Source organism: Pipra filicauda, unplaced genomic scaffold, assembly GCF_003945595.2.
Source record: "Pipra filicauda isolate LSUMZ 115617 unplaced genomic scaffold, ASM394559v2 scaffold7_size6619720_pilon, whole genome shotgun sequence".
NCBI classification, from domain to species: Eukaryota; Metazoa; Chordata; class Aves; order Passeriformes; family Pipridae; genus Pipra; species Pipra filicauda.
Window position 1 is genome coordinate 3763414 of NW_024104976.1, and position 21629 is coordinate 3785042.

Sequence of the window (21629 nt, forward strand, 5' to 3'; positions counted from 1 at the left end):
AAACTGCTTAGAAGTGTAGTAAAGACCAAAACAGCTTTACTTTGCAGTTAGAACAAATGATGGTGAGCTCATATGACATGTTGATGTACATTTTCTTTCCCAAAGTTGTCCCAAATAGATTTTGGTAAGTTATTTTTGTAGCTATTTTTATATCTCACTATTATTATGGCCTTTCATTAGCTAAAACCATAAGGAAAAGAATCCTACAGATGTTCAACCTGATGGAATTATGACTAGTTATGTCTTTCCATGGTTTTGTTTAGAAGAAGAGACAGATTGAATCTACGTAAGGATCTATTTGATATAGAAGTTTATAACAGTCAGATAGTTTCATGCATGAGGCCAAGTTCAGGCAATAGTTACCTACAGGGTCTTCTATGAAACCTCTCTTAGAAACAGTGAGAGTTTCTTTCTTTGACATGAAATCAAGCTTGTTGGACATTTTTTCTAAGGTTGATTCAGAAATTCAGGCAGAGATGTAGCTGTGGAAGTGTGATGTAACACACTCTATAAGACCATCCTACATCTAAAGGTTACATATTTATTTGGTTTATTGCATGCATACACAATCAAATACTTTTATAATACTGATTTTTATTTTCATTTTAAATTGAAAGATTAGGCATTGGTTTTGAATACAGAGACTTGATAATGTAAAAGAAAATTGAGTTCAGTTGAATGAAGAAATATGTCATATTTGGAAAAAAATACATTATTATTTTTTGAGTTGGATGTATTAGAAGAAAAAAAATGTTTTAAAATTGGTGACTACCAAGTAGCTGCACAGTGGCAAACCCAGGCAAAATCTGGAGCAATTCGTAAAGTTTCTCTAAGTGTCAGTTAGACATTGTTTGCTTTCTGGGAATAATCCAAGATGACACTTTGACAGATTCAAGATTGACTAAAAGCTGCAACTTCACTGGACAGCAGATCAGTGTCTTGCTAATGTTTTATTTGTACAAAGATGTGTTTCTTTGTGTCCTCTGTCTTCTGTGATAGCCTTTGGTATTGTTCTGGTTTAGTTGCATGTTCTTTTGTTCTGATAAATATCTTGCAGTTTGGAAACAACTCATGTAGTTATTTCAGCACTGAGGAGATAATGTATCTTGTGAGTGTTTCACAGGTAGCAAAACTGCCTTGTAGACTCCTTATGTCCAGCAGAAAATTGGAAGTTACTTTGCAAAATCTTGATTTACTGTCTTGGCACACTTTAAAAAAATAGAATCTTTCTTCAAAGCTATTTTTCTATGGTAAGGTAGGAGAGAATATGAGCTGTTACTTACTGACATTCTATGAACTATACTAGATAATTATCACAAGCGGTGGTTTTGACTGATCTGAATGACAGTTTACAGTCCAGTTCAGAGTTTTGAGTGGTAATAATTGATATTTAAATATTTTAGGTATGGATTACTGTACATCTCTCTTTGCACCCCCTTTAGCATCAGGCCTTCAGTTGCAGTGGTTCTTCAGAACAAGGTTTATTTTGGTTAAGTTTCTCCAACATAACAAAAATAAGAAGCCATGAAGTTGAGTGTGCCACCTTTTGAGAAAGGGGCACATTAATGTTTGAGAACAATAGTTGATCAAAGAACAAGAAAATTCCACAATGTTGAACCCAAAATGCATATTTTGAAGTCTAAGCGTTTGAAGTGGCCTAAATACAGAAGTTTAAGTAGTTATCACCTCTCTTTCCCAGTACCTATTCTCAGCTATACAGAAAAGTTTGCCGTTTCTCTACCTGTGATAAAACAAAAGTTTGCTGGGTCATATGGGAAGTCAGAATACTCAAATAACCTGACTGGAAAGTAATTGTTAAAGCAAGGTGGGACTTTCTGAATCAGCTTTAACAGAGATAGCAACAACCAATAAATAATTCACACTGAGATCAGACTTCACAATAGTCTGAAGGGTGAAAAGACACCAGGCAGATGAAAGTACTTTCCTTGCAACAAATAGTTAATTATCCCCCGGAAGGGCGGTGCTGGGGGGGCTGCAGTAATTGCTGGCTTATCTTGAGCAGCTGTGCTGGCAGTGCACTCGGCTCAGGGGTATTTCTAGAAACAAGCAGGGGCAGACATCTTCCTTCAGGGTGTGAAGGTCCACATCCATATGGATTGTGCCTACAAAAATCTTGTGAAGAAGTGGAGGAAAAAGTCAAAACACGAGTTCTGTTATGAGGATAAATGCATAGCTTCAAACTATTCATCTTCTCTAGAGGTGAGTCAAAAGATGTAGGTCTTGTATAAGAATTAAGTTCTTAATGATTAGGTGAGTAACCTGTGTAAGAGTGGTGGAGGAAAAACTCTAAGAACTTAAGTAAAGCATATATGTAAGCATAGTTTTGTTTCTGTTCATGCCTTGCTAAGCATTAGGACCTGAATGGTTAGAAAACATGTTATTGCTGTATTATGTGTTTTAGGCACTTATACAAGGTGATCTCAAAGAAATCAGAAAATGTTATTTTGTTACTGTAATAACGTTGCTCTCAAAATACAAGCTGAAAAAATTAAATACCTTGTCCCAAAGAAACTAAGGTCTTGCAATTTTAGCTTTAAAACGCACAAAACCCACCAAGAACTCAGAAATGTAAACTATTTGAAGTGAAAGCCAGCAGTAATCTAATTGATATAAACATGTGATTGAAGATGATAATACAGCTACTGAAACTTCTGATTTTGGACAGTAAGAAAGCAGATGGAAAACAAAATAATAGTCAAATTTCAAACTAAAATTTTACTGTAGAGTTGAGTAACTGGTTGGTATTTGGAAACTAAGTTTTTAAGTGCAACTTAAGCATCTGCAAAAGGGAACTTGTGTAAGGGTATAGATTTAGTGCTACCAAAAAGTATCTTGGAGGAAAATCTGCCTTCTTTTGCCACTGACACACAAAAATATCTATGAGGCAGTTGGGTAATGCTAAATTATATTAATCTATGTGAGGCTTAAAAAAGTAGGTCTCACTGTGATAGGGCTAACGGTGATAAAGCCTAAATCACTTAATTTTCCCTTGCAATTTTACCACATCAATAATTTCCTTTTAATGTGATTATAGCTAAGATGGACAAGTAGTGCCTACAGTTACTCCTAGTGTTCTACCAAACTGCTACTTATTGCACAGCTTTTTAATGTTATACTGATTTTTTTTATCTATACTGTATAATTGAGGCCTATGAAAAAAATTAAAATTGAATTATAACTTTATAGTACAATAATCCTTAATGGGATACCATTAATGGGATACCATTTCCATAGTTCCACATCCCAGATATATTTTCCAATAAGAACAGTGTTCCCTTATCCTAAGTGCATGAGCTGACTTGAAAGCTAGTGATTTAGAGCACCTTGTTTTCAGCTGGAAACCATTTCAGTGCAATCAGCTTCAGATAATCCCTGGCAGGTGCTATAAGGAGGACAACGTTTGGTAGCCCAGGTGCAGTTAATACAAGTAATGACACTTTGGCCTGATGTGCAAGGCTGGGGTAGCAACTGCACCAACAGAGACAGTCCCAAAGAATTGTGCTGCTGCAGCCTAAATGAGTAACAAATGTGGAAATCCTCACACGAAAGTTTTGAGTCTCTTACAAACTGACTTACTTCCAATGCACATTAAATTGTTTCACAAGTTACAGCACTGGAAGTGCAGCACTTGAAAGTACTTTATAGGTTTTATAAACAGAGAAGCTGTTATTCATCTTTATTTATTCTTTTCTATCCTCCTCCTGAACTATAAAAGAATGTAAAATAAAGATCAAAATTGCCATTAGCATCCTTATCCTATATTTGTACAAGAATTACCATTACTGGAATGTTCTGGGAAGCATATTTTAAAGGAAAAGAAAATTAAAAATCTCGGTTTTGTAATAGTGTACTACTAAAGTACAAATCTGCTTGATCTGTCCATTAGAGATTGATTTGAGCACATGATGTTTGTTTCAGCTTGGCTGCTGCTAGTGGGGAGTGGAAGTTGCTGAGTAAAAAATTGTCATAATATGTCAGAGTGTGATTATTTCAGTTTTTCTTCCCCAGTTTATTTCCAGTTATAGTCAAAGCTGACAATATTGACACTAGTGATGAATGCTTACAAACCCATGCAGATGTTCAGGATTGCCCATTACAAACAAATAACCATTCAGAAGATGTCGTTATTTGTCCATATGTGGCCACACTGCAACTGCTTTATAATTAACTGCTTTACAATGAAGTCTGCAGTGGGATTTAATTTTACAAGAGGTGCTGTGAAAATGCAAATCGTCGCTGAAATACTAGACCAATTTTAATGTAATTGTGCAGCAAAATTGACAGGGAAAACATCTATTAAATAAAAGTGTCAGTGTGACTTTTGTTGTCTATTAAAGATCTCTTTCAATAAACCAGCCTGAAGAGCCCTCGTGTTTATCTAACCTGTGCCTTCCTGTGCATGTAACTGTGTTCTCTTGGTAAATCACTGCAACAAAATTCGTTATTTTGATCCTTCCCGCTGGGAGATGTGGAAGCCTGCTGGTTTGATGCATGGTGCATCAAAATTTTTACCTGGGCTGCTTGCTCAGCTTTCTGGATCTAAATATTGTTGGACTTCTCCAGAGGCTTTTCTTCTGGTTCTACAGCCTGTTGTTCCTGTGATCTGTGTTGGTTCAGAGACTGCAGCTGGGCATTATGTTGCAGGAATGGCGAATCAGTGTGATTTTCAGGCGCTCCTAAGGCATTTGTCATTTGTTTTCAAGCTTTTTGTTGTTCTACCACTTGCAATTAATGCTTTTGTAATTATAGCTGTGATTGCCTTATTTTCTGACTTAATGCTTGTTTGAAGTTCTCCTAATCTGTTCTTGTTTAAGTTCTTAGTTTCAAAAAATTGTAGCAATGCATTTACCTGGAACATGATAGTTCAGTTGCCAGGACAAATGATTCCCAGCAGTATCTTCTTGGTCTTTGTCACTCAGAATTCCTGCAAATCATATGTCTTCTGGAGGCTTTGTTCAGTATTGATAAATTGTTTTCTGCCAGGTAACTGATTAGTTTTACTAGATCTGAATAGAAAATTAACAATCATTTGTCTAAACTGGACCCATCCTTGTGTCAGCAGGCAGTGGACAGGTAAAAAGCTGCTCCTGGCTGTGTCTGTCTGTGCTGAGTTTCTACATGGCACAAGCAGAAGTGTATTCAACTGCCTCATTTACCTGCTCTGCTCAGCAGTCTGGTCACAGCCCAATGTCTTCCTGAAGTGCAAACCAGTTAAATGTTTTTGTCTGCCTGTGAACATTATGCCTCCAAATTTAAGAGTGCTCCTGACCTTACCTACCTTCAGTTAAGACAATAAAAGCTGTTTTTTTCTGTTCCCTCTGAATCAACACTGGCACTCTCCATCTGACCTTGAGGTTAATTACCTTAATAATTCCTAAGGTTAATTATTACCTAGTATTTCCAGTCTAGTTAACAGCTGCAGAATGGAGTGGAACCATTACTAGTATCACTTGGTTGATTTACCTTACAATAAAAAAAAAAAAAAAAAGAAAATAGTTGTGAAAAGGAAGAAGGCTGAACCTGCAAGGATGCAGCCTCAGAGATGAGGGCAGGGGAAGAAAAGCCTCTTCACACTTAGTTTGCATCATGTGCACTCAGCTGTGTGTATCAGAGAGAACATTTTTCTCCTCAAATAAAAGAGCACTGTTCCAAAAGTCCAAGGTAATTAAATAGTAATGTGTAGACCAAGGGATGACACTGAAATATAACAGAAATACGCTCCAACAACTTTACTTAGTAAACAGGCTGCTACTGTCCTTTGTAAACTGTATGTATGGAATGTTACTGTACATTTTTATTTTGCAACTTAACTGTTTTTGTACAAGTGTCTTTTGAATTACTTAGAATCTGGCAAGAGTGGTAGAGCCTACACTAACTATTATAACCTGTGCTTAGCAGCCATGAACAGAATTAGCATTTTTCAGGTTAAAACAACATTGTTCACAGGGGTTGTGAAATAGCTGAATAATGAGTTCTCATTGCAATAGGCCTGTGCAAGTGTGCAACTCCTATGTGGGGGCAATCAATCACATAACAGATTATATTTCAAAGATTTGTTGGACTAAATGTTAGCTTCTATATGGTGGCTTTTTGGGGGGGGGGCAGTGGTTTTCTGTTTTCGTATAGTGTGGTTTCTCAGTAACTCCTTTAATTCAGTTTGCTAAGACTTGTGGTAGCACTCACTCTGTGCCTCAGAAGGAAATGCCTTTACTGAGGAAATTCAAAGGTTTCCCTTTCTTTTCTTTTTTCCCCTCTCTTGGTGGCTTGGGGTTTTTTTGCTGTTGTTGTTTTCCCCTTCTCCTCCTGCCATTTGATGCAAAAGACCTTGTAATCCTGATTTATGAGCTGCTATAATTGGAAATATATTCCTGTGCCAATGGTCTGTTATACCCTGATAATAGTATGAGGAACAGGAATCAAGTCTTTACAAGCCAGTGAACTCCTAGATTTCAGGGAACCCCCTGTAATCCAAAGATGATAGTGTGAGCCAGTCTTCTCTGCTTGAGTATATCTGAATTGTTGCAGAATGCAGTTTAGTATTTTGTTAGAGCAGAGAAAATCAGCATATAAAAATACTTCCATGTGCTTTGCTGTAGTTACTGTCTAGCATCTACTTATTTTTTCTCTGTATATCAACTATATGTGTGCTGTGATCTCAGAGTCAAATCACCATCAGGTCAAGGGACTCTTTACTGTATACATTCTGGTTTCTTTTATCAACCAGCTGCCTAAGTAGAGTGGCACAGTATTTGGAAATAAGCAGGGAAATGTGGGGGAAAAAATAAATTTTTCTACCCTTATCTTCAAGTCTGGTGAAAATAAAACAAAATTATTAATTATCAAACTTTAAAAAAAATTTCAACTTCAATATTTTATTTTAACATTCAAAACCTACAAGAGAAACAGAGCTGTTTGTAACAGCAATATCAGATTTTTTTAGACTGTTACTTTTATTTGCCTTTTGGAAAAAGTGGACTGGAGTTGAAAATAGACTGAAGTAATGTAAAAATGCATTAGTTGGTTATCTTTAACCTGATCATCTCTGTAAAAACTGTTAACTTAGCTCATGGTCTCCTGTCATTTATCAGATATAAATAAAATAAATCTTCAATGTTGAGGCCTAAATAGATCATAATGAAGTGCTTTCCTCCATTATTTTCCACAGCTTGTTTGGAATTAATATTGACAAAGCAAACCATTCACTGAAACAGTCCTTACTAAACAGCTCATATTGAGTCAGAGGATAAGAGAGTGTGAAATTTGGATCAGCCAAACCCAGCACATCCTGCTAAGTGTAAAGTTACCCTTATGCAAATTACCAGGATAAGCTTCCATAACTCGATGTCAAGAATAACTTCCACAGAGCTAATATATTCTAGGATATAGAGAATACTATATACAGAAGAAATGGATGATGGAGCTATCTGACTTTGACCCACTTGCCCACAGTGGGTCAAAGAGCTCTTTTAGTTATTTCTTTTCATGTTCTGACTATTTTTCCCCTCCCTTTCTCCAGGAGAAATAGATTCCAGGGTGATGGAGGTAATTTTGCAAAAGCACGATGGGCCAGGGCTATTCAGAAGGTAAGAACAGCTCTTAAAGCTACTGATGTGTTACTGTAATTCAAAAAATTTCCTAGGTTTGAAGGAGAATTTAGTATAAGGTTTGTAGTTCATATAAACTGCTACTTAGTTACAGCAAGACCTGAGGATGTGACTGCTGAGTTTCTGATTGTAGAGACAGTCCCTTCCATTGGTTCTTAAATCCATGTTGTTCCCTCACCTCAGGATTTTTGACTTCTGAAACAGAAAGAGGACGAGATTCTGAAACTTTAGATGCATGAGGAGTGATTGTAGATTGGCCTTCTTATCTGTATTGTATATTAATCCAGAATTGATAACCTCAGACATCTTTTTTTGAATAATTTTTGATATTGAGAAACATCAGTACTTCAATAATATTTAATAAAAAATGTTTAAGAAGATTTTTTCCTAGAAAAAAATATTCTAAGTTCTACTGATGATACTACTGCCTAAATAGGGATTTTTTTAATTAGATGTGATAATTAAGAGAAATTATTACTATCACTTCACCTGCTTATGTGGTCAATAATGGTGCTAAGTATTTTCTGTCTCACTGTTGCTCTTACACTGTACAAACCATGACCTCACCACAATGGTTGGGAATTCAGATGTCATCAGTTTTTTGACCAATCTTCCAACCTGCAAAACTATTGTTGATAACTTCTGAGAAACACTGCAGTTATGTCCTTAGTGTGTCCAGTGACCTACCAAAAAGCTAAAGAGTCATGGACTTATCTTCCTGTTTCATTTGTGTGTAGGCCTTTAGGAAATACTGCTTATTCTCAGGTAGTGTGCTGTAAAATGTCATTTCTATGGTTTCATGGTAAAGCCAAACCTGTTTATAGTAAATATGAGTCAAACTCCATCCAAGATGCACCTTCATCAGTTTATTTTGAGCTGGTTTTTTCCTGTTCTTTTGGGGGCAAGTCCTATTTATTTTTTACTGAATTCTCTTGCCTTTGTGATAATCCATGGACTGTGCCTGTGTGAAAAGCATGGGGAAAATTTTGTTTTTACTAAGGTGTCATGGGAAAAATACTTATCTGATTCACATGATCTCAGTTTGTGCGTCTTACTGTGTCTGTCACTGGTTTGATCTCTTCTTTCTTTTATACCAAATGTTATCTCACTGTAGGAGGGAGGCAGGACAAAAAGTCCTGGTCTAACTGATATCAAACACAAGAGTTGGATATGCCAAGTAATCCAGTTTTGTTTTGTAGAGAGAGTTTGCAGTAGTTTTAAGATGCTCATTCAAAAATTCTTCTGTGAAGAACCATCCTTCAGTGTGTGTTTAGTTGCCCAGTCAGTGGGATACATTCATTTCTGAGTTTAAAACCAAATCACTTATGTCACATGGTCAGCAACTTTGTGACTTGATGACTCAGCTGCATTTTGTTCAAATGTTAAAAGAAGTATTTGAATAAAGGGATATTAATATTGCACTTCTTCCCACTACAGTTCTTCAAAGTAATTTCGAGGTCAGCATTTAGAAGATGGTTAAGTAAGCAAGTTAATATGTATGAGCTGGAATTTTGGCTTGTCACTGTGCCATTGAAGTTTTTTCTTTAGCAAAGTCGTCAAAATATCTCAGTGCACTGAAATAAGAGCAGATTGCTCAGCAGTTAGTGTAGCATCAGTTTGGGGCTGAAAGATGGTGGCAAATTTATTGTAAGTCTTTAAAGAATTTGAAGATTACATGGGATGGGATGTGTAAATATTTACCTCACTTAGAAGTCTTTGAAGAGGAAAATTTCTATAAATACTTATAGAGTCATTTAAATCTCAAGTTACTGTTTCATTATAAGCCACGTGTTAAACTTGGTTCTTCATATGCTTCTAGTTGTAAATTTAGTAGAAATCTGGGACATTGCAGACAATGGAAACACAGTTCTTGTTGTCTTGCAGAGATAGAAGTAGAGGGGAGGAAACCTTAACTTAAAAAGTATTTAAATCATTCTAATGCTATATAACTGAACATTATGTTAAGATTTTTCCATCCTAATGGAAAAGGGAATAAGAGGAAATGGACAACTTTTGTATTTTCAGTTGTGTGGTTTGTGCTCTTGTCATGATTCCTGCACCGAGCATGTGTCTAGTGTTGAATATTTGTTAGAATTTCATTCTAATGCTATTCCTAATTAATGGCCTTTTAAAGTGAAAAGTATGGATGTGTATATAATACTAAGTTACATGCTAGCGTTTTACTCAGGTAAGCTCTTGATTTCCTGGGCCTATGCACACATTAAGAGATATTGCACAAAGCAAAACAAAATGTAAGGTCTGATCACTTGTTACATCAGTTTTGTAGTTTGCTTAAATGTAACGAATTTCTTTTTCTTTCTTTTAAGCTACAGATTAATTTGAATGAGATTTTTTTTTCTCCTTATGAAATTATTTTGCCTGAAATACACTTACATCTTTAGTCCTTTATGCTTCAGTCTCTTACATTGTGGATTGTCTTGGTCACTTTGCTTTGTCTTTTCTTTCTCAAGATAAACTGGTTTTCAGAAACAGTACACTGGTATCATCTCATCATTGATATAACACAATTGATGTGACACTTAGTGCCATTGTTTCCTCAGAAAATCTGAGAGGCATGAAGGATGAACTCCTGCCAATGCCTATCAAAATAAGCTTCACACTTGCAAGTATTATTGGGGATAAAAAGGGCCATCAATTAAAAAAAACCTGTGCAGCACAATAAGATCAGAAGAATAGACAATCCTGATGTATTTTGCAGAAGATACAATATGTACAGAGCCTCATAATGGAGGCAAACTAACACATAAAGCAAAGTAAGTAATTTTCCACTGAAAGTAATCTGTGTATGTAGGCAACTACTGTAAGATACTACTCCCACAAGAAGGGAACTTTCTCTATCCATAAAGAGCTGGAAAAAGAAATAACAACCTTTAGGAACCATGAGGGAGTTTTTTAGTCTTTGGAGCAGGCTGTAGACAGGGAATCAATCACTGGAGGCCTTTAAGAACAGAGAAGTAACAGTAAATTTCTGGGAGTTTTTAGCTATTCTTGGAAGTGTAGGGAAGTGGGTTTAACTTGAATAGAGGAGGTTATAGAATAGAATGTGGTTTGCTGAGGTTGATGGCCTTCAGGTATTTCCTCACAGGTGGAACAAACACGAATTGTTACTGCAATAGAAAATATTCAGATGGCTGAAGTTCCAGTAAGAATATTTGAAATGTATGCTTTTAATGATAATCTATGGAAATAAACTGAATTAGGCTGTTCTGATCAGATATGAGATGACAGCCCAGTGGTTCACCAGAGGCACTGTAGCTGATGAATATTTATTTGAACATTGACTAGATAGGAAAAGTGCCAAACTGTTTTGGCCAGTGTGTCTTTCCAAATAATAAATTGCCTTGATGCCTACTTGACATAGTTAAACGTTTTTGCAATCATATAAGATCTAGCAATAGTAAGATAAAAGCATTAGGGAAATCCTTCCCATATTTGAGAGGGGAGAGGAATTAAGCATTTGAGGGAAAACTTAATATCAGGAATTAATCACTTCTAAAAAGACACTAGGGGGGTCCTCTAATTGCACTTCTGCATATTGATTAAAAACAGAAATCCAAACCACAATTCTTTTACAATAACCCAGTCCTAGTATCTGGCTTGCAGTTTCATGTTCACTGTACTGCCAGGAACGGTGAACAGATTTTGTTCACCTTTTGTTCAGATTTTGTTTGCCTTAGTTCTCTAACAGCTTAGAAATGAGTGCTATGGAGTCCTGGCAATTATTATGAAAAGGTTCACTTAGAGGGTTTTTTTCTTTGAACTCCATGTCAGCCATGAATCAAATCAAGTGGATTTTCCCCTTTCCTCCCTCCTACCTCAGTTGTGTCTGTCACTTTGATTATATCTGTAGCTACAATCCTAAGTGGAGTAGAGAGTGTTTTGCTGCTGAAATATATTCGAGTAAATAAATGTCACATCTCTGAGATGGATATGCTTTTTATAAAATACAAAGCATACTAACTGATTCCTGAGGTTGACATTAAGTGGGAGGCTACACTTGTAAGTTCCCCCTTCTATGATTCCCCAACTATTGACAATTGTGAGTATTGGAGACAAAAGACAGTGAAATAGTGGCACTATATTAACCAGTTTTATAACCTGGTGGTCAACAGTGACAGTGGTACAGATTTGCCTCAACAAATATTCTCTAGATACCTTATTCCTAACTTTGCAAAATGAGCATAATACATCCATAGAACCACAAATTGTGCCATTAATTCAAAAAATATGGGTGTGTTTCAATATTAAAAAAATATTATGTAGAATTAAATATTCGTTGTGGATTGCTCTAGTACTGTTCTTTGTGATTTGTGGTGAATTACGTGATGGACGCAGTGGTGAAGTTCAGGATGAGAAAGCTCACTAATAGAGAAGTTATCAGGTGCCTGATTTTGTCAGCACTATTGATTTACTGTCTTATTCAGAAACAAAACTTGATAGACTAATACCGAGGCAGGTATTGCACAGTGACAGCAATGGGAATTTAGGGCTGGGTAAGCAGAAATCAATCTTATTTTAGGAGCCATGGGGCTATGAGATTAACACAAAACTTCCCTTTAAAGTATTCCAGTAGGCCCAAAGAAATTGCCTTTTTTTTTAATCAATCTTTCAGTTGAACAATTTTTTAACCCTCCATTCCAAGAAATGTTTTGTATGCAAGTGTGTCTTGAAGTGGAAATAAACAATTACTTCCTTTTCTTGAAGTATGAATAATAGATGTTTTGTATCCTGATGCAATTAAAAAGTTGTGTTCAAGTGACAATTAGCATATTGATTGAGCTAAATGGCTGCAAACAAGCTGCTTTTCTTAGTCTTGTGAATTTATTTCGAAGATGAAATATTTAAACAAAAAATTGACAAACTGACAATTCGAAAACAAAGAAATGTTGAGGTGCACTTTCTTTTCAATTAAATGAATTTAGGATCCGTGCAGGTTTGCCAGCTTGAAGATATTTTGACAATGATTAGAAGGTTAGTTGGTGCATGAGGAAAATGAAAATACTCGATGATTCAAAGGAATTTCTGGGATGTCTTTGCTTTATGAGTCACAGTTTTTACATGAAGAAAATTATTGATTGGCTATATCAAGCAGTCCTAGTTCTATAATAGAAATAATCTTGACTACCTTCTGTCTGAACTGCCTGAGTTTACATGAAGGTAAAAAGGTTGATGTGGGGCAATTGGACTGACAGTTCTAAGATCACTTCATAGTTGCTTTTGAGGCTTTCAAAAATTTGTGCTTAGAAAGTTTACTTTGGCAAAAGGAGATTCACATTAAAGGCAGAAGTTCAAGAGTGTATCTCACTCGTGACCAGTGAACCCAAAACAAGGAGACAATGATTGCAAATAACATCAATTCTTTCCTCAAAGAGATCGTGGGAGATTAATTCATCTTCCTTCATGGCTTCAAAAGTCGTGCACGACTTCACTCTGATTCCAGCCTGGAATGCACAGCTCTAAGCAGAGATAATGGGTTAGAAATTCAGCTGTGGTTCAGGAGAACAGCTCCCATATCTGAGGCATGGAGGAAAGTCACAAAAAGCAATAAATATAACTTGCAATTTCTTCCATACAACAGCAGTTTTATGCTGCCCTGTAAATTATCCAGCTCAGATTAATTATAATTGGAATGTCTTTTAAGTTAAAATTTATTCCACCACCTTGTCTTCCATGTCTTATGACTTTCGTGCAGGATAGATTCCATGTAAAAAGATCAAATCACACTTCCACCAATTTTGACCAAATTGCTTTTGTTTCTTTTATTTCCTATCATTCTAGGTAAACACACTAACATACTTGATTATTTTTTTCCCTTCTGGAATTACTTCCTCTGAAAGTTTCTTGGGGAGAAAATGTTTTATAAATTGATACAATTGTGAGTAAAAGAAAATGGAGAGGTCTTCTATCTGAATAAAGCTACAGTTAACTTATTTGAAGACTTATTTTAACTTAGACGTTCCTATGGTATTGTGAGTTTAGATATTCTATAATTTATTCCCTGCCTTCACCTCTTAAATTGGTGTGAAAATTGAAAATTCCTTTCTTCAGTTAATTGAAGGTATTAAGAATTATAGACCCTGGGAGAAACCTTTGAGCTGCTGCACCATTATTTGAGGATTCTGTTAGGTAAGGTCAGAAAAAGAATTATCACTCTGCTTTTCTCTTCAAAAAGTGAGATACAATGATTCACAACAGAGGGTAAGAAACCTAAGCTTTTGCTCTTGACTGTCATAATAGAATATCAATAAACAGGAATATAACATGCTCTCTTCCACAATGAAACTTCAGTTCTTTCCTTTGCTTCATAGTTCAAAAAGGGATCATTGTAACATTCTTTCTCTTCCTCCTGTTTTGAGTAACCATGTTATAGCATTTTGCAGGTTGTCTTTGGACTTCTGTTAAATGATTTTTTTACTGGTTTTATTAGTAACCCGAGGCTAATTAAATGTGCTATAGAATTATAGAGGTCCTGGTGCGTATTTGTAGTTGAATTATAGAGAGTTTTGTGAGCATTTGAGGCAATGCTTTTAAAAGGAGAATACTTTAGAAGGCTGAAACTCAACAGGTTTCCCATAGGAGAAAGTTTACAAGTGATAATCTGACAAAAACCAGGACAAATAAGCCAGTTACTGTGAATCAAGTGGGCTGTCCTTTAAGGGCACCATTGTGTGGAGGCAAAAGCTACCATTTGGAATGCAGTGAAGATAAATAGTGAGGATTGTGAGGGCAAGAATCCGTTATGTTAGAGGTTGTTAATTATAAGAATTGGCAGAGTACCTCTCAGGATGCAGGAAAGGGAAAGAAGTCCTATGGTGAGGAGAGAGAAATACTGGGATAACCTGCAGTCATATCAGTGGGAGATCTGGGATAGGACAGAGAGCTGAGAGCAGCCACGAATGGAGCACTGAGGAACTCGGAATCCCAGCAAAGACAATGACAGGTCATACACTGAAAAGCCAATGAATGATAGTGATGGAATCTGAGCAGTAGCTGGAGTGAGAGGCCTTGGGAAAAAGAGATCCAGGAGAGCAAATTACTTGGCTTCCAGATTTATGATAAAAGATGTAACTCTTGGCTCTGGCAATCCTAGCACTGTGGGTACAATCGTTGAAAGCACTAGTTTTCTAGAATCCTTGCAGCATCTGTCTACTTCATCATTATGGATCTTTCTTGCCATCTACCCTCTTTAACCATTTTCGGATTAATGGGGTTGCTTGTTTTAGTTCACTGCCAAATATTTTTTTTCTTTTCAAGTTTGTTGGTGTGCTCTTTATTGCTATACCTTTCTGTATAGTGGCTGCTGCCACTCTTGACAAATCTTGAAACAGCTCTTGATTACTGTAGTTAGTAGCACTGTTAAGTATACACTTGAATTTAAGTATATGACTGCAGGTTTTGTGGAAGGGAGATGCTGTAATTCTTCCTCTCTAGGTCACTTTTGTTCCAATGAGTTTACCCTATTGTGATTTAAGCCCAGACAGCAACTAAGCCCCACACAGCTTCTCACTTGCTCGTCCCCCAGTGGGATGGGGGACAGAATTGGAGGGTAAGAGTGACACTCCAAACATCCCCCCTCTTCCTCTTTCTTCCTCCAGCTTTATGTGCTCAGTATAATGTCATGTGATATGGAATATCCCCTTGGTAATTTGGGGTCAGCTGTCCCAGCTGTGTCCCCTTCCAGCTTCCTGTGCACCCCCAGCCTACTTGCTGGTGGGGTGAGAAGCAGAAAAGGCCTTGGCTCTGTGTAAACACTGTTCAGCATAACCAAAAACCCCTGTGTTATCAGTGCTGTTTTCAGCATACATCCAAAACATAGCCCCTATCTTTTTAGTGAAAACGCTGAGCTTTACAGTAAGTAAAATAATAATTGCATAGAAAAAAAAAAAAGGAAAATATAGTTTAAACTCTGTGTGCGCGCTTCCAAAAAAAAAAAAAAAAGTAAATAAATAAAAAAGTGGAGGGGAGAGGATGTATTCCATGCGCTTTTAGAAACGTTGGGAAGGGCTGCGGGTGTGGGATGTTTCCGGCAGGGGGCGCGCGGGGAGCGGCGAGGCCGCCGGGAGCGGCGCATCCCTCGGGAAAGGGCCCTGCCCGGCCTCATCCCCGGCCTGTCCGGCCACAGCAGCGTGGTTTGACTGCAGCGTTAGAGTTCTCTTACATTAATTGATTAGGTTTAAGAATTGACACGGTCCTTTCTTAGATAAAAGGGAAGAAATAACCATCCCTTAAGCAGGCTGGGGAGGTGTCATGTGGGAGAGAGCTTAACTCTGTGACAGCTTTTCCAACTTTCCATCATGAAATCCATCACAAAATATAAATTACTTCGAAGTTGTTCTGTCAGTTTACCATTGTCAGCATTTAAACAATAGAAATTGTCAAATAATATCTAAAATAGTCACATGTTATTTCATGTCGGGTTTATTATGCAAAAACAGTGATATAAATTACTGAAATATTTTCAGAGGATGGGCTTTTATTTCTAAGAATTCAAAGAATCATCTCTGAAAGTCATAATCATGTAATCCTGGAAAAAGGCAGATAGAATAACTCTTTTCTGGATGAAGGCTTGCAGCTGCCCTTTGGGGTTTTTGTTTGGGATATGGTTTGGGGTGGGTGGTGATGGTGTTTGGTTTGGGTGGGTTTTCACTTTTTTGTCCATTAAGCCACAGGGATTAGCTAGAATTGTGTAACAAATTGCAACTCTGTACATTGTGTATATATTCACCTGTAAATACGTGTATTTCTCCTGTTCCTTCTACGTGTGGGAGTTTCATCTTTAGCATTATGTTTGGGAAATACAGTAAATCAGTGGGAATACTTAAAGCTATGGTTCTCTAAGGTCAGCTTCATCGACGTGTCAGAATACTGGCAAGTAACCACAAAAACACTTGTGGCCCACACATGCAAACTGCTCCTTTGTGTTAGTTTATCAAAGGCTGGCATGGATGCCTCCTCTAGGTTCACTGGAGTTTCCTTCCAGTCATTGACTTACAAGTATTGGCTTCCAGAACTGTGAGAATGTTAGCTACTGGACACAATTAATACTGCTCATACTATAGGAAGTTCCTAACATCATATCTAGTGAGGGTGGGCTGAACAGAGGTATAAGACAACTTGGTTATGACATCACTTGTAAGTAAGTAATTAGTATGTATTTATATATGAAACTTGGTTCTTGTTTGGTTGGTCTCATTATAAGCGAAATCAGCATTTTTCTGCCTTGGCAAGTTCTACATAGAATTTTAATTCCAGGGAAGATAAGTCACGATTGATTCTGGAGGTTTTTGGATTGATGTCTGGGTTTATATTTCCTTCTGAAATATCAATTAGATGATGCAAGTGGGAGAGCAAAATGTCCTGCTTGTGCTGGGCTATCAAATAAGTGGCTTCCACATGAAACATTCAACATGTGGTGATGTAATAGATTAGTATAAACAGCATCAATACTTAAGAACTTCCTTGAAGATGACATTAAGTGTTATGAGTTAACTTTTTTTGTGAACACATTTTTTTATTAAATGAAAACACATTATATTTTTGCAAAACAGTCCCAATATTTATGGGGTTTATTGTCTGTAGTCTCAAGACCAGTTTTAATCCTTACATGAGTGGTGTTGTTGATTTTGAGAGGGATTATTGCTACTTCTCATGTAGTTATGACTGTATCACTGAGTATTGATACCAGTGGAATATCTCCTATTGTGCAATAGAAGTTTTGTACAATCTTGTACAATAAAAGTTTTATTGTATATTTTGTTGGCATGCAACATGGCAGATATGAAGAATCAGTTGGTTTCAGTTTAGACAGAATATTAAGTAATTGCTGCAGGCTAATAACTACAATAAGATTTGAAGAACAAAGCATCCATTCATCTGGCTCTTAACTATAAATCTAATTAATGGAGTATTTCTGGGTTGCATTCATTTCAACAGGACATAATAAATATAACAGTACATAATTATTTTTACAATGATATACAAAAAATCCAAAATATTAATTTTACAACTATATGTAAGAGAACTTTTCAATTGATAAGTTGTATGTAAAGCATTGCATCCAAGATGACATTGCTAACAATAATACAAGAATTGGACAAAGTGAAAACTACAACCAATAACTTTTAACTATTACTAGAAATCATTAAACACTCTTAAGTGCTGCCTTTTACTCAAAGTATCCTTAATACGTTTTTTAAGTAAGTAACTGAATTACAGGCTTCTCTGTTACAAATGTGGCAGCTATTACCAGAATGTCCAAAGTTTGGGGGTTTTTATTTTTATGCAGGAAACATACATAATTTAATATTTGTTATGGCATTTCAGTCAGTCTGTCTCCCAAGATTAAAGATAACATACCCGTGGTTTTATGCCTGTACACATGTTTTGTGAAAGATTTACACTTGGGCTATGTGTACACTTTGTAGAATGGTTTTATATAGGATCATTCTGGATGCATTTTTGTAGTTCTTCATGTTCTTCAGGTGTTAGTTTTGAATATCAATACGTCCAAGGCCTTAAACACACTGCTAAACCTGTTAACATTTGTGAAAAACGCCCGATGTGTTCTGCACAGGATAATTTACTCACTGCATGCACAATAATAATCCACTCTGCTATTTGAGTTGCAGTAAACAAATGACTGAGTCCTATTGTCTAGGTATTAATTGGGAACATGCAAAGTACTTTTTATGGAAGCTGAGTGATATGTTTCCTATTATCTGGAGCACCCTTAAATCATCATGGAATGACGGTAGTTAAGAAGCTATTTAGCAGATTCATTAGCAAAAATGATCAGCTGTTGATGAAAGCACTGCTGAAAGAACAGCTATACAGTTGTTTCTCTGGGTCATGTCAGACCGATAAATAAAAGGTTAGGCTGAAACATGGCCCTGCCAAGCAAGAGATACCATCTCCCACTGTTATCCTTGCGGCCACTGGTGCACCTGCCAGCTCTCACGGCGCACTGCATGTGCTGCCTCTGTGAGCGAGCTTTCTCAGTCAGCCCATTTGCCTGGATCCGTGAAGCACAGGGGCTGCCTTTCCACGCAGGAGGGCTGTGCCTATTGCAGGGAATGCTGCATTCGGAAGCAGTGGCAGGAGAAAACAGCAGTGGGTGAAGTTCCCAGCACATAAAACACCAGGATGATTACTATTTTCCCGTGCTGATGTTGGTTTTGAACGGGAGCAGGACACTGACTCCTGCCCTGCTATTATAGAGGAGAAATAAAACTGAGCTGCGGAATGAATTAGTAGCTAACACCATGATTACTCTCAGCTGTTAGCACAAGTTGTAGGAGGGGGGGGGGGACATGGGAGAGGGAGGATAAACCCCCCCACTTAACGCTGCCTAGGGAATACCGTGGAATTTCGGGCAGATACCGTTGCGGACTAGCAGCATGCCTGACTGCACTTGAGTGCGAGCACTGAGCAGCAGCCTCATGTTGTATCGCGCCGTTTCTAAGGCTGGAGGAAGAACAGCTAAATAGTAATGGATTTGTGTACAGTGTTTCTGCATAAATGGAAAATAATATAAAGATGGTGGTATGTAATTTGTATTTTATTTTTAAGAAGAATTTAATCCAGGTATGTATGCTTTTTTTTATTTTTGTGTCTAGTCTACATACAGTTTTCGGCTTCCTTTGTTTCCTTTCCGTATTTTCATTCTGAATGTACCTCCCACTGTTCTTGCTAATGCAATGCATTGGTTTGTAACTGATTCGCTTTCTAATGCTATAATGTTGATGAAACTGTCTGGGCTTCTGGAATTAACACTTCATTAAAAAGTGGGGGGGGTAATTTTGTAAGGTACCAACTTCACAATGTAAGTTGAGTAAGACAGCGTGGTGTTTGATTTCTCAGTGAGTTGGAACATTTTAATTGGTATAAAAAGATAAATAAATTAGTTATACGAATACACAGTGAAAATATAGTATGTTTTTCTTATATATGTCAGTACTTTTTTCCTAACTTGTGACAGGATTAGTAATAAATTGAGCTTTATGGATGCTTGTGTATTTCTGGGTCTTGATTAATCTTCAAGATGAACACCCTGCAGCTTTCTTTTGAAGAGGCAGCTTGCTTAGACTACAGGCTTGATTCTGTTCCACAGCTAAATCTGTGTCTTAGAATACCCTCTCCATGTACCTCCCCCAAGCCCAACCTAAAAAACCACCAGAGATATTTAATACTTTTTTGTCCATTCTTTTAGGTTCAAGAAGATAACATCAGCATTTTGCCTTCTGCAATTTCAGAGGCCAAGTAATAGTAGCTGAAACTAATTTCTTACTGTGAGATTGAGGGTTCATTTTGCTTTAAGAGGAAGAATTATGCAGATATAAAAATCTGACTGTATTCATTAACCCTTAACTTTCTTTAGTCACCTGGCTCTTTTTTGCATTTTTTGTCTTATTAAGAATATTTTCTTTCTGCTGACTACTGATTATATGTTATAAGTGAAATAGAACATAATGCTATGTGCCCTTAAACTAAGGACACATCTTATAATGTCCAGTAGAATGTATTAAACCCACTTAGGTAGTGCTTATTTGATTGTTCATTAGTCCTGAAATATCTCACAGCATTCTGTTGCATTTCAAATTTGAATGTAGCCCAGTTTTAAGAAAGATTTTTTTTTTTTAATAACATGTTGATCCAAAAAGAGTTAATATCAATTCCAGCATCTTAATACTGATGTTAACTCTTGGTTGGCAGGAACTCTTATGCCTGAAAAACATTCATTGGGGTAACAATAATTGCTTTCTGAAGTAGAAATAAACTCTGTCCATAAAGTTGTAGTTATTTTTCACAGAGAAGGTGATACAATGCTTGTTTTCTGATTGAAGCTGTTGGTGATTATATAAAATAGTTGCCTTTATTTAGTGTAATACACAGCTATGATTTGACAATTGAAAATGGAAGGTTACTTGATACATTTGAATGTTCTAAAAATCAGTGGTAATTCTTACAATTTAAATCAACATACTGAGGAAAGCAATGAGAGAATGCTGTTAAGTCTAAGAACACTAAGAGTCAAAAGTAGAATTTAAGGTTAAAACATGTTTTGTTCGTCATAAATTATTTTTGTAAAGGGTAATAGGACAGAAATTATGGTTGACTGTCATCTCAAAGACCTTTCCTACAGAAAGAAGCCATGATGCAATATATATGAGGTTTCTTTAGGTGGAATGCACACAACTTGGAGAGTTGTATAAAGGTCTTCTGTCACTATCTATTTGCTTGGTGCTGTAGTGATGTCACCATATCATTATCATAATGACTGTATATTGCTGTGAAAACACTTAGGAAATCTCAGGTGAAGTATTGGGATTCCAGAGTGTTACTCAGGAGGAGAAGACTGATAGCTCAGAATATCTCACAATTCATTAAAGCATCAAGGAGGACTGAAAATCCCAAGTTTTCTTTTAACTGTAGTGTTGTGAAAATCTAGGAAGAATGTAGTATAACAGCTTCTGACTTTTGAGACCAATACAGCTCTGAAGCATAAAAATTCTTTGGCACCCAAGAAGGTTCTTATGCAGGTTTTGTTTTTCTCACTTGTGTCGTTCACTTCAATTGACAGCTCCAAAGCAGAGGGTCTTACTTTCAGGTGCAAATCTAAGTATTACTCACTGTATTGTAGCAAAGAAAGCAGAGATTTTTTTTTTTCCTTATAAAGTTTTGCAACAAATTTAAAATTGTGTTTAATATCTACCATCCTCATCAATGAAAGTCCTTTCACATGTTTAACAAGCGTGGCTTTTATCTGTGTGTGCCTACTCATCCTGGTGTATGTTGTTGTCAGCAGTACTTGTAGTGGTTTGTGCTTGTGGCAGTTTTCAAATTCAGTAATTGCTACCATTTATCAAATGAAAGGCCTCTTTATAAAAGCTGCCTGTTTCATAATTTTATGTTCTAAAAATGTCCTGTAATTATTAGTTTACTAGAATTTAGAGAACACATGGGATGGAATCTAGAGGGCTACAA

The 21629-nt window shown here is 36.6% G+C and overlaps 1 protein-coding gene across 1 annotated transcript in view; it reads left to right on the top strand.

Moving 5' to 3' along the window:
* Positions 1–21629, top strand: part of LOC113996163 (protein unc-13 homolog A-like) — a 43195-nt gene that overhangs the window by 14985 nt on the left and 6581 nt on the right. The window contains exon 7 of the mRNA XM_039390037.1: positions 7538–7604. Within this exon, the coding sequence (XP_039245971.1) occupies positions 7538–7604 (67 nt within the window). The remainder of the gene's footprint in view (positions 1–7537; positions 7605–21629) is intronic.